The sequence below is a fragment of the Ursus maritimus genome, unplaced genomic scaffold (genome assembly GCF_017311325.1).
Source record: "Ursus maritimus isolate PB19 unplaced genomic scaffold, ASM1731132v1 scaffold_12, whole genome shotgun sequence".
Taxonomy (NCBI): domain Eukaryota; kingdom Metazoa; phylum Chordata; class Mammalia; order Carnivora; family Ursidae; genus Ursus; species Ursus maritimus.
Genome location: NW_024423564.1, coordinates 29,157,104 through 29,173,014, shown reverse-complemented (window position 1 = coordinate 29,173,014; position 15,911 = coordinate 29,157,104). Strand labels below are relative to the sequence as shown.

The window sequence follows — 15,911 nt, the reverse complement described above, 5'->3', positions numbered from 1 at the left end:
TTTCACCACTGCTATTCAACACTGTAACTGGAAGTTCTAGCCACAGCAATTACACAAGAAAAATAAATAAAAAGCATCCAAATTAGAAAAGAAGAAATAGAACTATCTCGACATGATTTTATGTATTTTGAAAACATCATAGACTACACACACATACACACAAATCCTATAAAGATAATATACGAACTCAGCATAATTGCAAGTATAAGATCAAAACACAAAAATCAGTTGTGTTTCTCTATGCCAGCAATGAATGATCCAAAAGAAAATTAAGAAAATTTCATCTATAAAAGCATCCAAAATAAAATACCTAATAAAAATGTAACCAAGGAGGTAAAAGGCTTATACACTTAAAATGACAAAACACTGATGAAAGAAATTAAAGAAGGTATAAATAAATGGAAAAGACAACCCATGTTCATGGATTTGAAGATGAAATATTGTTAAGATGACAAAACTTCCCAAAGTGAAGTAATCTATAGTGTAATTTCTATGAAAATTCTAAGAACCTTTGTTTACAGAAACGGATAAGCTAATCCTCAAATTCATATGGAACTGCAAGGGCTCTGAAGAACAAAAGCAATATTGAAAAGAAATAAAGTAGGAATACTCACCCTGATTTAAAAACTTACTAGAAAGCTATAGTAATCAGGTGTGGTACTGGCATAATGGGAGACCTAGAGACCACTGGAAAAGATTTGGGACTCTTTGAGAAATTTATTGAGAAATATTGAGAAATAAACCCAAACATCTGTGGCCAAATGATTTTTAACAAAGGTGCCAAGACCATTCAATGGGGGAAAGAATAGTCTTTTCAACAAATGGTGCTACGACAAATGAACAACATAGGCAAAATAATGAAGCTGGACCCCTGCCTCATATCACATACAGAAACTAAATCAAAATGGATCAACACTATATATATATAATAGCTGAAACAGTAAAGCTCTTTGAAGAAGGCGTATGGATGAATCTTTACGATGTTGTATTTGGCAATAAGTTCTTAGATTTGACACCAAAAGCATGATGAACAAAAGAAAAAATAGATAATTTGGACTTATCAAAGTAAAAAAGTTTCTTCATCAAAGAGCATTATGGAGATGTATCTGATAAGGGTTTAGTATTCAGAATGTATTAACAGTTGGACAACAAAAACATAACCCAATTTAAAAAATGGACAAAGGCTCAGCTGAGAACATGGAAGATGACAAAGGAGGACCCTAAGCTCCCCTTGTCCCATGGACACAACCAGATAATACCCACATCAGTGTAAATAACTCAGAAAATGACCCAAAGACTGGTAGAGCAGAATGTCCACAGCTAAATGTAGAGAAGAGGGTAGGAAGGGTGGAGACATAGTAGGGGCCAAACTGACCAATGGGACTGTCTGCAGGACAGAGGGATGCTGTAGGCACAAAGAAGGGAGATGAACAGACCGCCTGCCAGGCACCCCAGGCATAGGGGACCTGCACTGGGAAGATGAATCCCCATAACATTTGGCTTTGAAAACCAGAGGGACTGGAACTTTAAAAATCAGCAGGCTGGGTGAGAGGAAACTGAGTCCTTCCCTTCAAGAGACAGCACTACAAACAGCCCTGATGAGATACAACATAGAAGCAGCAGTCTGAAAAACACCTGGGGTATATACAGGAGGGAGATTGGTTTACTAATCCCAGAGCATGCACTGGAGGGGTCAGGATCTTTGGAAGACTTCAACAGAAGAGCTAGCAGGTATCACTTCCCTCCCATACCCTCCAGCCTAGATACAAGGATACCTGTGGGAACCAGTACAGCACAAACACTCTCTATCTAGCTTTCTAACAGGGTTCCCCACCCCCACGCTCTTCTGCAGATTCGGTCCCCCCATCCCAGCCTGGACAAAAGTTTTCCTGGGCAGCTACAGGTCCCCTCTTGCAACAGACTGGCAGAGACCTTGCTGGCACCCTGTACCCTGTCCCCATGCTCTACTGCAGATCCAGAGGAGTCCATCCAAAGCAGTGCCACAAGGGTGGCAGTGTGCAAGCAGCCCTGACAAGGACAAGCACAACTCCAAAATGACTCATGCCCCAGGTAGAGGGAATAATTTACCACACACACCTGTCCAACTATGGCCCTAGTAGTGGGATGGGGCACACATTTGGTCTGACTGCAGGCCCTGCCCACCAACAAAAGCTTCTCAGGGGCGACAAAGAGAAAGTGTCCTGCAGATCAGTGCTACCACAGCTCTGGCAAACACCTGATCTGACTCAACTCAAGCCCAAGGAGGCTCAGACTGGCCCACTAACACCACAGGGACCAAACCCCAGCCACAACAGGCAAAGAGCCATTGCAGATGACTGGACTGAAGGCAAATGTGGTTCAGCCACAACAGTAGGAAAAAAGCAACACACACACAAGACACTCCTGAAATGCCAAGTTCTGGTGAACTGGGGACATTGCACTGCAGGGCACTACAGGACCTCTTCTTCATAAGGCCACTATTTTTAAGAGCAGGAGAAATAGATGATTTTCCTAACACACAGAAACAGAGAGTTAGCCAAAATGAGAAGAAAGAGGACTATGTCCAAAATGAAAAAACAGGACAAAATCACAGCAAGAGAGCTAAATGAAATGGAGATAAGTAATAAGCATGATAGAGAATTTAAAGTAATGGTCATAAAGATACTCATTGGACTTGAGAAATGAGTGGAGGGCCTCAGTGAGATCCTCAACAAAAAGACAGAAAACACAAAACCAATCAGAGATGAAGAACTCAATAACTGAAATTAAAAACACACTAGAGGGAATAGTAGACTAAAAGAAGTGGAAGAATGGATCAGCAATCTGAAGGATGGAATAATGGAAAGTAATCAGGCTGAAAAGGAGAAAAAATAATAAAAAATTAAAAAAAATAAAAAATGAGAATAGATTGAGGGAACTCAGTAACACCAAGTGTAGTAATAGTCACATTATAGGGATCCCAGAAGGAGAAAGAGAGAAAAGGGGGCAGAAAAATATTTGAAGAAATATATTTCCCTGAATCTGGGGAAGGAAACAGAAATCCATATCCAGGAGGCACAGAAAGCCCCCAATAAAAGCAACTCAAGGAGGCGCACACAAAGGCACATAGTAATTAAAATGGCAAAAAGTGATAAAAGAGAATTTAAAAAATAGCAAGAGAAAGGAAAACAGTTATACACAAGGGAAACCACATAAAGCTATCAGTGGATTTTTCAGCAGAAACTTTGCAGGCCAGAAGGGAGTGCTCTATCTCAAATAAATAAAATCTTTTCTAAAAAATTTTTAAAAATGAAAATGAAAACAATGAGATACCACTTCACACCCATCAGAATAGTTTTAATTAAAAAAAAAAAAAAAGAAAAGCATGAAAAATAACAAGTGTTGATGAGAATATGGAGAAACAGAGACCCTCGTCCACTGCTGGTGAGAACGTAAAATGGTGCATCCACTGTGGAAAACCAGTTTGGTGTGTCTTAAAAATAGGTAACAGAAAATTACCTTTCGACCCAGCTACTCAACTCCTAGATACATATAAGGAGAAATGAAAACTTATGTACACACAGTAACTGGTACATGAATGTTTACAGAATCATTATTCATAATAGCCAAAAAAGGAAACAAAGTACATGCTACAACCTGGATGAACCTTGAAAACATTATGCTAAATGAAAGAAGTCAGACATGAAGGTCACATATTAACATGATTCCTTTTGTGTGAAATATCCAGATTAGGCAAATCCAAAAAGACAAAAAGTAAAGTGTATCAGGTGATAGTGGAAGGAGGAAATAGGAAATAATTACATAGCTGTAAGAGTGTCAAAACAGTTTGAAACAAGAGAGCTGGTGGTTCCATAATATTATGAATATACTAAATAACAATGAGTTGTACATCTAAAATGATTAATTGTATGCTACATGAATTTTACCTCAATTAAACAAAAGATGGCAATATTAAAATGCTCCCATGTTCTGACAGCAACCAATTTGCAGCAAACTTCTACTTCCTTATATCCTCTAAAACTACTCGACCAAAGTCCAAATCCTGTAATAGGATTTTTCTAATACCCTCTTAAAAAAACACCTGAAGGGGGGCGCCTGGGTGGCTCAGTCGTTAAGCGTCTGCCTTCCGCTCAGGGCGTGATCCTGGTGTTCTGGGATCGAGCCCCACATCAGGCTCCTCTGCTGGGAGCCTGCTTCTTCCTCTCCTGCTCCCCCTGCTTGTGGTCCCTCTCTCGCTGGCTGTCTCTCTCTCTATGTCAAATAAATAAATAGAATCTTAAAAAAAAAAAACAAAACAAAACACCTGAAGTTTCCGTATAAATACACGCAGACTCCCTCACTGCAACAAGTATAAAAAAAATTGTAAGTGTTCTTGCTGGTCTTTTTGGCTGGAAGGCATTGACAAAACTAACAACTAATCTCTCAAGAGAAATAACAGAAGCTAGGGGCACCTGGGTGGCTCAGTACATTAAGCGTCTGCCTTCAGCTCAGGTCACGATCCCGGGGTCCAAGATTGAGCCCTACATCAGGCTCCCGGCTCAGCAGGGAGTCTGCTTCTCCCTCTTCCCCCTGCTCATGTCTCTCTTTGTCTTTGTCTCTCTCTCAAATAAATAAATAAAGTCTTAAAAAAAAAAAAGAAAAGAAAGAACAAGACGCCAGAAATTAAGGGAAAACATCATAGTTAGAAGAAAACAACTGCTTACCCAGAATTCTAACCAGTAAAAACTATCATTCAAAAATGAAGGTGAAATACAGAACATGATGAGACAACAAATATGGACAATTTCTCAGCACAGGTACTCTTCAAAAAAAGGAAGTGATCACAAATGGAGAACTGAAGATGCAAGAAAGAATAAAAAGTGATAAAATCTGAACTATATGGGGTGCCTGGGTGGCTTCAATTAGGCGTCCAACTCTTGATTTTGGCTCAGGTCATGACCTTAGGGTCCTGGGATCGAGGTCCAATGTTGGGATCCCTGCTCAGTGGGGAGTCTGCTTGTCTCCCTCTCTCTCTGCCCCTCCCCACACTCCTATTCTCTCTCTAAAATAAATAAATAAAGATTTTTTTCTTTTAAAGGTAACTATGTGGGTAAATCTAAAATAATGAGATAAAACAATGATGATGTCTTATGGGGCTTAAAATACACATGGAGTTAAAAATAGTGATGAGTATTACAGAAAATAGGGCAAAGGGGAGAGAATTAATGGAATTAAAAGTGTTTTAATTGTCTGGAAAATATAAAATAACTTAATTAGACTCTTATAGGTCAAAGATGCATGTTGTAATCTCTATGGCAGCAGTTCCCAAAAGTGTGATCTGCAGACCTCTGGGCTGGGGGGGGTGGTCCCTGAGACCCTACCAGGGGATCTTTAGAATTGTAACTATTTTCATAATAACACAAAGACCTGATCTGCCTTTTTCACTCCCATTCTCTCAAAACTATACAATGGAGTTGTTCATAGTCTACGTGACTCATGATATTCCAACAGATTAAAGCAGAAGCAGGTTTAAGAATCCAGCTGTTTTCTACTAAGCTAGATATTACAGAGATCTGCAAAAATGTGAAACTACTCTTTCCACTAAGTTTTGTTTTAGAAAGTATATTCTTCACAAAATATTTATGTTAACATTTACTGGGAAACTCTTCCCACAAACAATAAATTATCTAACCCAAAATGTCAACTATCCAAGGATGAGAAACACTGATATAACCAAATAAACAAAGTTCTTTTTAAGAATTTAAATGGGTCTTGAGAATGCAGAATTTGAGATTCCTGACCTAAATAAATGAAAGGTTAATATGACATTCATGGACTGGAAGACAATACCATAAAGATGTCAACTCTATCTCAAATTAATGAATAAATTCAATTTTTGTAAAACTGACAATGTGGCTACAAAATTTATATGGAAGTACAAAGAATCAAAAAGAACAAGGCAGGGGTGCCTGGGTGGCTCAGTCGTTAAACATCTGCCTTCGTCTCAGGGCGTGATCCCCGGGGTCCTGTGATCGAGCCACATCGGGCTCCCTGCTCCGCTGGGAGCCTGCTTCTTCCTCTCCCACTCCCCCTGCCTGTGTTCCCTCTCTCGCTGGCTGTGTCTCTCTCTGTCAAATAAATAAATAAAATCTTGAGAAAAAAAAAAAAGAACAAGGTAGAAAGTTTTGCCTTATTGAATGTAAAGAACTGCTATAATGACATATAAATTAAAACAGCATGGTTTAAAAAAAAAAACCCAGCATGGTTTTGGTGTAAGGGTAGATAAAGTAAACCAATGGAAAAAAAACAGAGTCTAAAAGCAGACCCACGTATATATGGTCACTTGATTTATATGCAAAGGTGATCCTGTCGACCAGGGGGGAGACAATCTTTTCAATAAATGGTGCTTCATACCATACATATCCCTAAGGAACAAAAAAAAAAAAAAAAAAAAAAAAAAAAAAAAAAAAAAAAAAGTGACCACTACACTTCACATTAATACAGTTGACCCTTGAACAACATGGGTTTGAACTACTCAGGTCCACTTACACATGGATTTTTTTCAGTAAAACAGTACAGTACTATAAATATTATTTTTCTTATGTTCTTCTTAACATTTTTTCTCTAGCTTAATTTACCGTAAGAATACAGTATATAGTACATATAACATGGAAAATATGCGTTAATTGACTGTTTATGTTGTCAGTAAGGCTTCCAATCAACAGTAGACTATCAGTAGCTAAATTTTTTGGGAGTCGAAAGTTATATATTGATTTTCGACTACGCAGGGGTCAGTGCCCCAACCCCCATGCTGTTCAAGGGTCAAGTGTATACACAATCAGTTCTAGGTAGAAAGTAAAACTAAACGAATAAACAATATGCAAAAATAATATAAATAATCAGTTCTAGGCAGAAAGCAAAAAGCAGAATAATAAAGTCTCTTGGACAGAGTCTTAAAACCTCAGCACTAGTGACACTCTGGGTTAGGCAGCTGTTTTGTGCGTTATAGAATGTTTAGCATTCCGGGCACTGTAGGATGTTTACAAGAATCCCTAGCCAACCCACTAGATTCTGCCAGGAGTACTCCACTCACTTAGTTGTGAAAACTAAAAATGTCTCTGAACATTACCAAATTTCCTGCACAGGGATGGAAGGTGTGGGGTGAGGGAAGGGAGAATTGCCTCTAGGTAAGAACCATTGTTCTAGAAGATAACATAAGAGAGATATTCATCTCCTTGGAGCAGGGAAAGACCGCTTAAACAGGATACAAGCAGCATTGACTATAAAGGAAAACAATGATAAACTGAACCACATTAAAATTATGACCTTCCTTTCATCAAAAATAGTAATAGTAGTGTAAAAATCAAGCCAAAGTGGGATATATTTTTATAACAAATTTAACTCAACAAAGGTTTTGTATCTTGCACATATAAAAACTCCTAAAAACAAAAAGCCATAAACACCAATAGGAAAAAAGGGGCTCATATCCATAAAGTATGTAACTCCTATAAATTAGGAATACAGAAAGTTCAATAATAATAATTAATAAAAGTGGGGGGAAAGAAGAGACTTCGCAAAAGAGGATATATGAACAGCTAAAGTATTTATGAAAAGGTACACTCTTATTTGGAATCAGGGAAATACATCTTCCAGAAGGACTAAAATAAAGAGGTTATTAATACCAAGTGCTGGTGAAAATACAGAGTAACACGAACCCTCATATTCTATTGATGGGATAGGTACAATCGTATTGAAAACAATTCTTGTATTATCTTCTAAATTTGAACACATATACACCAACGACCCAGCAATTCTACTCCTGGTATCTACACAACATAAATATTGTACATGTGCCTCGAGAAACACATACAAGAATGTTATGACAGTATTATTCAATCCAAATGTCCAAAAATAAAAAGACAGTGATAAAATACTACAAGTGAGCTACGACTACATCTGAAAACATCCATGAACCTCCCAAACCTAATGTTAAGCAAAATAAGCAGAGACAAAATAATGCTACTATATAATTCCATTTATATAAAAGTACAAAAGTAGGTCTTAAAAAACATATTCTTTGAAGTGGCCTCAATGGCTGCTCCAAGGAAATAAGAAAGAGAGAGTGACTGGGAAAGGAAACATAGGGGGTTTCTGGGTTGCTGACAGTATTCTATTTCTTGATCTGTGGTAGTCATGGGGTGTTTACTTTGTGGTGATTCACTGAGCTGTATACTTACACTTTGTGCACTTTCCTGTATGTATTACATCTGAATTTTAAAGACATGGATCGCGATCTTTTATATGCTGTACATGCAACCTAGAATACAATAATTACAAATGCTTTAGCTATTATGATATTAGATATCAACTTTTTAGGAGTAAAATTCATGTCTGGGACATAATAACTTCCCATATTTTACACTTCTGGATCCTTTCTCTATTTAAATGAAACAAATAAAATGTCTTAAAAAGGACTGCCTGAGTTTTCAGTATGCTGCAGAAAGACATAAACACATTTATATATTCTATTTTCCTATATGTTTAATTTGCCTTGATCACCCAAAAAGAAAAATCCAATTTCTTAGCTTTATATACACATCTTGGAAAATTGTAACATTAAAGAAAAGTTGAAGATGTTTGTTTCTAATATTAAAAATATTGTTTCTGACACTTAGAGACAAAGAAGATTAAGGCAGAATATAAATGATGCCTGAACTAAAAAGATATTTCTATCAAAAATTGGAATGCTTCCCTCCCTACCAAACTAAGCTTTGGTTTATATTTTTATATTCCATATAGCATTTAATACAACTCAAGTTTACAACACCAATTATTATTTTGTTTACAAAATAAGAATCAAATATTTATAATACTAAATTGCTTAATATCAAATTGATCCCCTCTGAATTTAATCATTTATGTAGAACAGCAGTTAACAGCAGACAATCTGATTCATTTTTAAGCCAAGCAGTGCCACCAAGTGGTGGCAAATTTTTTCCTTAACACACCACTCTGAAGCAACAGAAAAAGTTTTACGGAAATATAATATTGAAATGGAATAAAAACCAATCTGACAATAAATTTTAAGTAGCTAAGTTTGTGAAATATTTGGTACAAAAGTTTAAAAACAAAACTAAACAAAAAGGTCAATCTTTTTGGAAAACATCTGTATTACCCTGAAGAACCTATAGTTTCAAAGTTAATCTTTCTTAGAAAGCAAACAACTATGAATATAATGCTGCAGTGTTTACTTTTTGTTGCTTGTCTTTTAATTTCAGGTTTTCTTAAAAGACTTAAATTGCTTTAGAAATTAGTAAAACACACACAGTTAAAGACCTGAAGGGGTTTTTAAAATTTTATTTATTTATTTGAGGGGGGAGGGGCAAAGGGAGAGAGAATTCCAAGCAGACTCTCTACTGAGCACAGACCCTGACCTGTGGCTCAATCCCACACGACCCCAAGACCATGACCTAAGCTGAAACCAAGACTCAGAGGCTTAATGAGCCATACCCTCAATGAGGCACCCCTCAACCTAAAGGCTTTATAAAAGTATTACCCTCATTAAGTATAGGGAAACAGTGAGAAGAGTTGTAAAGGATCTGTTCCAGGCCTCTCCTTGGCTTATTGATCATCTTCCTATGTCTCTTCTGTCTTCCCTCCATATGCATGTCTGTGTCCAAACATCCCTTTTTTTAATAAGGACATCAGTTAGTTATAAGTGGATCTGCCCCATCCTCCCTAATGACCTACCTTTAACTTGATTACCTTTGTTAAATACTCTATCTCCAAATAAGGTTTACTCTAAGGTACTCCGAGGTACCTACTTCAGGTCCTACTCTGGGCAGCGGGGGTGAATTCAGGGTTGGGGAAGGTGGTACAACAATTCAAGCAGTAACACTAATCTTCTGTATTATTGATGACTGTATTTTCTTATTTAAAAAGACAAAATATCAGGCGCCTGAGGGGGTGCGTGGGTGGTTCAATCAGTTAAGCATCTGCTTAAGGCTCAGGTCATGATCCCAAGGTCCTGGGATTGAGCTCCACATCATCAGGCTCTCTGCTCAATGGGGAGCCTGCTTCTCCCTCTCCCTCTGCCTGCCACTCCTCCTGCTTGTGCGTGCGTGTTCTGTCAAATAAATAAATAAAATCTTAAAAAAAAAAAGGGGGGGGTGCCTGAGTGGCTCAGTCGGTTGAGCAAATGCCTTTAGCTCAGGTCATGATCTCAAGAGCCTGGGATCAAACCCCACATCGGTCTCCCTGCCCGGTGGGGAGTCTGCCTCTATCTCTGCCCCTCCCCCCACTCATGCTCTCTCCCTCATTCTCTCAAATAAATAAAGTCTTTAAAAAAATAAAAAATAAAAAGAAGACAAAACAGCTCTTAGAAAACTGAGGGGCACCTGGGTGGCACAGTCAGTTGAACATCCAACTCTTGGTTTCAGCTTAGGTGGTGACCTCAGGGTCGTGGGCTCGAGCCTCACGTCAGGCTCCCAGCTCAGCATGGAGTCTGCTTGAGACGCTCTCTCCCTCTCCCTCTGCCCCTAATACCCCCCATGCTTTCTTTCTCTTTCTCTATCTAAAATAAATAAATCTTTTTAAAAAATTATTAAATGATAAATACTTGTGATATTGAGATTTATAAGAAACATATTTGGTCTTCCTCCCTGTTTCTGACACGGTGCTCATAAAAGCCTTAGGAATTTCCTAAGAGTAGAGAGTTATAAAGATGTCTTTTGTTATATGAGTGGGATGACTTTTGGAAATCACCTAAGGTTGGGGACTGCTAGCCAGAAGGTGCAGTGCTATGTGTCCCACCCACCTGATCTCTGGAGGGGAGATGGGCTAGAGGTTGGGTCAACTGACATCTGCTAATGCTTTAATGGATCCTGCAAATATAATGAAGCTGCCATAAAACCCCAAAAGGATGGGGTTTGGAGAATTTCTGGATTGGTAAACACAGGGATGTGCTAAGAGAGTTGTGTGCCTAGAGAAGACAGTGTAAAGAAGACAAGGGAAGCTCCACAATTCCTCCCACATATCTTGCCCTATGACTTTCTTCTGTTCCTGAGTTATATCCTTCTACAACAAACTGGAAATCTAGTAAGTAAACTGGTTTCCTGAGTTCTGTGAGCTGCTCTAGCAAATTAATCAAACCCAAGGAGGGGGTCATGGGAACCCCTGATTTACAGCCAGTGGGTCTGAAGTACAGGTAACAAGGTAACAACCTGGACTTGCAACTGGTATCGTAAGTCTAAGGACAGGGCTGTGGGAACCTCTAATTGGTAGCCAGTTCTGAAGCGCAGATGACAACCTGAGCTTACAATTAGCACCCGAAGTCGAGGGGAGGGAGGAGTCTTGAAGGACTGTAACATTAACCTGTGAAATAGTATCAGAATTGAGCTGAATTGTAGGACACGAGGTTGGTATGTGGAGAACTGCCTGGTGGTGTGTGGAAACCACCCCTCCATACACTGGAATTGGTCTAACCTAATAATACTATTTTACTTTCATGAACTATATTGCCAACAAAATAAATGACTAAATTTTAGTATAAAGCTATATATATAAAATATCAAAGTAGTAAATGCCATATAGTTCATGTCCAACCCAAATATAATGCACTAAGTCCTAGACCTCATCTCCTAACACTTCTTATCACTGCATCCCAGCCATGCTGGCCTCCTTGCTGTTCCTTGACCAGGCCCCACGTACTTTGCATTTAACGTTCTCTGCTTGGAGTTCTTCCTCCAAGTATATGCATAGATCAGTTCCTTCAGTTCCAATGATCTCAGTTCTTAGATCAACCTAAATAAAACAGCACCCTTAGTCACTCTTCACCCCCCTCTCCAGTTTTATTCTTCTTCACAGTACTTATTAATAACTGACAGATTATATACTTATTTGATTATCTATTTTCTCTCCCCCACTACAAAATAAGCTTGAGGGCAAAGACTAATGTTTTGTTCACTGATGTACCCCTGACATCTAAAACAGTACCTAGGGTGACTCCCGTATATTTCTGTAGTGTCACAAGCAGAAAGAATTTTTAAAACTTAATGCATCTGCTTTCTAACTGGATCTATTGGTTCCTTTCTAATCAGTTCTTCACATCTATAAGCAGATTGACCTTTTCAAGCTGACCACTCCTCTATGGAACCTAACATTTTCCTCTCTCACAGGACATAGTCCCAAATCTTTATCACAGCGGAAAAGGCTTTACTGGGTCCTGCCTACCTTTCCATCTGGTCTCACAGTTCTCAGGGATTCAACCACTCTGGCCCTCTCTCAGATTCCCCAATGTGTCCCTTCTCATCACAGGGCCCCTGCACAAGAAGTTCCTCTAATCTGGAATCCTCTGCTCTCCTCTGCCCACCCTCCATCACATAAATTTAGTTAACCTTAACTCCTAAACTTCCTTCAGATCACAGTTCTAAATGTCACTTACTCTGGGAAGCCTTCCTCAAGCGCTCTATGTCAAGTTCCTTTGTCAGAGGCTTTTGAAGAACTGTTCCTTTCAGAGCTCTAATGTCTTTAGAATATTTAATTTATATCATTTTTGATTAATGTATTTCTCCCAATGAACCCAAGTTCCAACAGAATAGGAACCACATTTTTGTTGTATGTACTATATTTTGAGCAACTAGAAGGTACTTGAATACCTAAATGAAGGGACACAGAAAAAGCAGGCTAACTATAAGTGAATAAGAAAGCCTGCGATCAGTCAATTATGGGAATCAACAAAGCAAACTTTCTTTTTTATTAACTTTAATTGTTTTATCCAGACACATTGCCTGTTTCTGGGTAACTGCCTCTCCCTAGCCATCAGTGTATGCACAAGAGAAAAACTTACTTAATATTTCTATTAATTGGAAAGTAAGAGTAATATAAATCTTTACAACATTTGTCATTCTATCATTAGCTTTCAGGTTGCTTTAAACAGCAATAGAACAAACTTTTATTGTTTCTTTATGACAATATCATAAAAATTAAAATGGGTCATAATGAATTTTTAAAATAAATTCATTCCATAAAGCTATAATACCCTCCCAGATCTATGACATTTTTTCCAAATACTTTAAAATACCTTCAGATGGCAAAGGTATTTACCACAGTAAACCAAAAGTTACATATTGGACTTGATGTATTACATCTTGCTATTGCACTCAAATGGTATGGTAAAATGTTTCTTAGAAAAAAACAATTCCACATAATTTCATTCAACTCAATTCATTCAGCTATATAGAACATCTTGAACTCAATGTTACAGACTGAATTGTGCTCCCCCCCAAATCATATAATGAAGCCCCAACCCCCAGTACTGAGATTGCGGCTCTTTTTAGAGACAAGGTCTTTAAACAGGTAACTAAAATGAGGCCATTAGGGTAAGCCCCAAACCAGTCTAACTGGTGTCCTTAAAAGGACGGATTATGACATACAAAGAGACACCAAGATGCACATACACAAATAAAAGGCCATGTAAGGACATAGCAAGAAAACGGCCATCTAAAACCAAGAAGAGAGGCCTTAGGAGAAACCAAACCTGCCTTGGATTTCCAGCCTTCAGAACTGTAAGAAAATAAATTTCTGTTGTTCAAGCCAACCCAGTCCATGGTATTTTCTTGCAGCAGCCCTAGTAGACTAATACACTTATCTCATACTGCTATGAAGGTCCTGGTCTTTTGTAATATATGTGAATGACGAGTAATTATTGCCCTATGAATATACCAAACTAAGATCACCTCCACCATGCTTAATGCTAAATGTAGGGAGTTAAAAAAGAATATGTGTTTGGGCATATGAGCAGATTTGTCTAAAAAAAAATTTAGTCCTGCCTACTTGTATTACTGCACACTATGCAGCAATGAGCTGGATCTCTATTTGGATAGATATGGACATCAATTTCCTTAATGGTCAGAAGAAAACAACTTAGCTATCCTATACCTGAAAATATTAAACATGTGGATCTCCTCTGAACCCATAAAATAAAAAACTTTACATTCAAGGTCCTTGCAAATGACCTTAAGATAGTTTGCTAAATGTCCTTTTCTATGGCTGAGGAAACTGTGAACTAGTGGTCAAAACCCTAACAGTGAAAAATTAAGTCTTTTCAAAAAAACACAGATTGCCAGATCTTCTTCCCTAGAGTTTCTGATTCAAATTTGCTATAGTTTTTCAGTTTCCACAGTTTTAAGTATCCCCAGTCAACTCTAATATGTAGAATCATCTAAAACAGGTTCCTCAACCACGTCTACAAATGGAGAACTTTTGAAAAATACTGATGCTCAGTCTCCCTCTGAAGAATTTAGGAATGTGGCTCTGGTATTGTTAATTTGAAATATATTTAAAGAGTTAAAAGGATTCATTGTTAAAAGAATATATACACACACACACACATTAAAAGAAACTCCTAGGGAGCTAAATGTACAGCCATGATTGAAAACCATAGTGCAGAATACAGGTTATCACAAGGCTATTACATGTTGTGATTAATGTGAGGTATGTACAACCAAATATTGGTATATATGAATAATTATTGAAAAATATATTATCACACTCCACTGAACATATTTTCCTTAGTAACAAAGACAGAGTAAAGAATACTATAGACTACAGTATGGCTTCATTATGAAAGGTATCGGTGAACCTTCAATTATCTAAGTAGAAAAGGGAATAAGAACATTAACAAAATATAGCAAAAAGAATTCAACAGTACATTAAAAAGTATGAACACTATGACTATGGAGGGGGTTACTGGAATGCAAGGATAGTTCAACGTAAGACAATCAATCAATGTAACATTAACAAAATAAAGGACAAGAACAACACAACCATCTCTGTTGATGCAGAAAAAAATTGACAAAATTCAACATTGTTTCATGATAAAAACTCAACAAACTAGGAATAGGAGTAAACCACCTCAACATAATAAAGACAATATATGGAAAGTCCACAATTTACACTGCACTCAAGGGCAATAGACAGAAACTTTTCCTCAAAGATCAGAAATAAAACAAAGATGCCCACTTTTACTGTTTCTATTTAACATAGTACTAGAATTCCTATGCAGAGCAACTAGGCAAGATACAGAAATAAAAGGCATTCAATTTGGAAAGAAAGAAAAAAAGTTGTCTTGGTGGATGACATGATCTTACAGGTAGAAAATTCTAAAGATTCCACAAAAACACTGTCAGAAATAAATGAATTCAGCAAAACTGCAGCATATAAAAATCAACACACACCCTATCTTACACCACCTACAAAAATTAACTCAAAATGGATTAAAGACTTAACTGTAAGACCTGAAACCGTGAAACTCCTAGAAGTAAAACATGGTATTGACATAGGTATTAGCAATGACTTTTTGGATAAGACATCTTAAGAACAAGCAACAAAATAAAATACAAGTGGGACTACAAGAAACTAAAAAAACTTCCACAAGGCAAAAGAAATAACCAACAAAATGAAAAGACAACCTACAGAATGGGGGAAGATATTTTCAGACCATATATCTAATAAGGGGTCAATACCTCAAATACATAAAGAACCCATACAACTCCATAGCTAAAAGCCAAATAACCCAATTAAAAATGGGCATTGGATACACAACTAATGAATCATCGAGCCTTACATCGAAAACCGGGGATGTACTGTATGGTGACTAACATAATATAATAAAAAATCATTATAAAAAAAAATGGGCATCGGATCTGAATAGACATTTTTTCAAAGAAGATATATAAATGGCCAACAGGTACATGAAAAGATACTCAATATCACTAGTGATTAGGGAAATGCAAATTAAAACCACAATGAGATATCACCTCATGCCTGTTAGAATGGCCATGATCAAAAAGACAAGAAATAACAAATGCTGATAAAGACACAGAGAAAAGGAAACCTTCTGTACTACTGGTGGGAATGTAAACTGGTTTAGC

General features: G+C 37.5%; 1 protein-coding gene across 4 annotated transcripts in view; it reads right to left on the bottom strand.

Moving 5' to 3' along the window:
* Positions 1-15,911, bottom strand: part of ZNF644 (zinc finger protein 644) — a 100,608-nt gene that overhangs the window by 37,095 nt on the left and 47,602 nt on the right. For 2 of the 4 annotated variants that reach the window (XM_040627051.1, XM_040627053.1), the window contains one exon: positions 8,217-8,296. The exons of the other annotated variants lie outside the window; for them this stretch is intronic. In XM_040627051.1, the coding sequence (XP_040482985.1) occupies positions 8,217-8,263 (47 nt within the window). In that variant the 5' untranslated portion in view covers positions 8,264-8,296. The remainder of the gene's footprint in view (positions 1-8,216; positions 8,297-15,911) is intronic. 4 annotated transcript variants of the gene reach the window in all.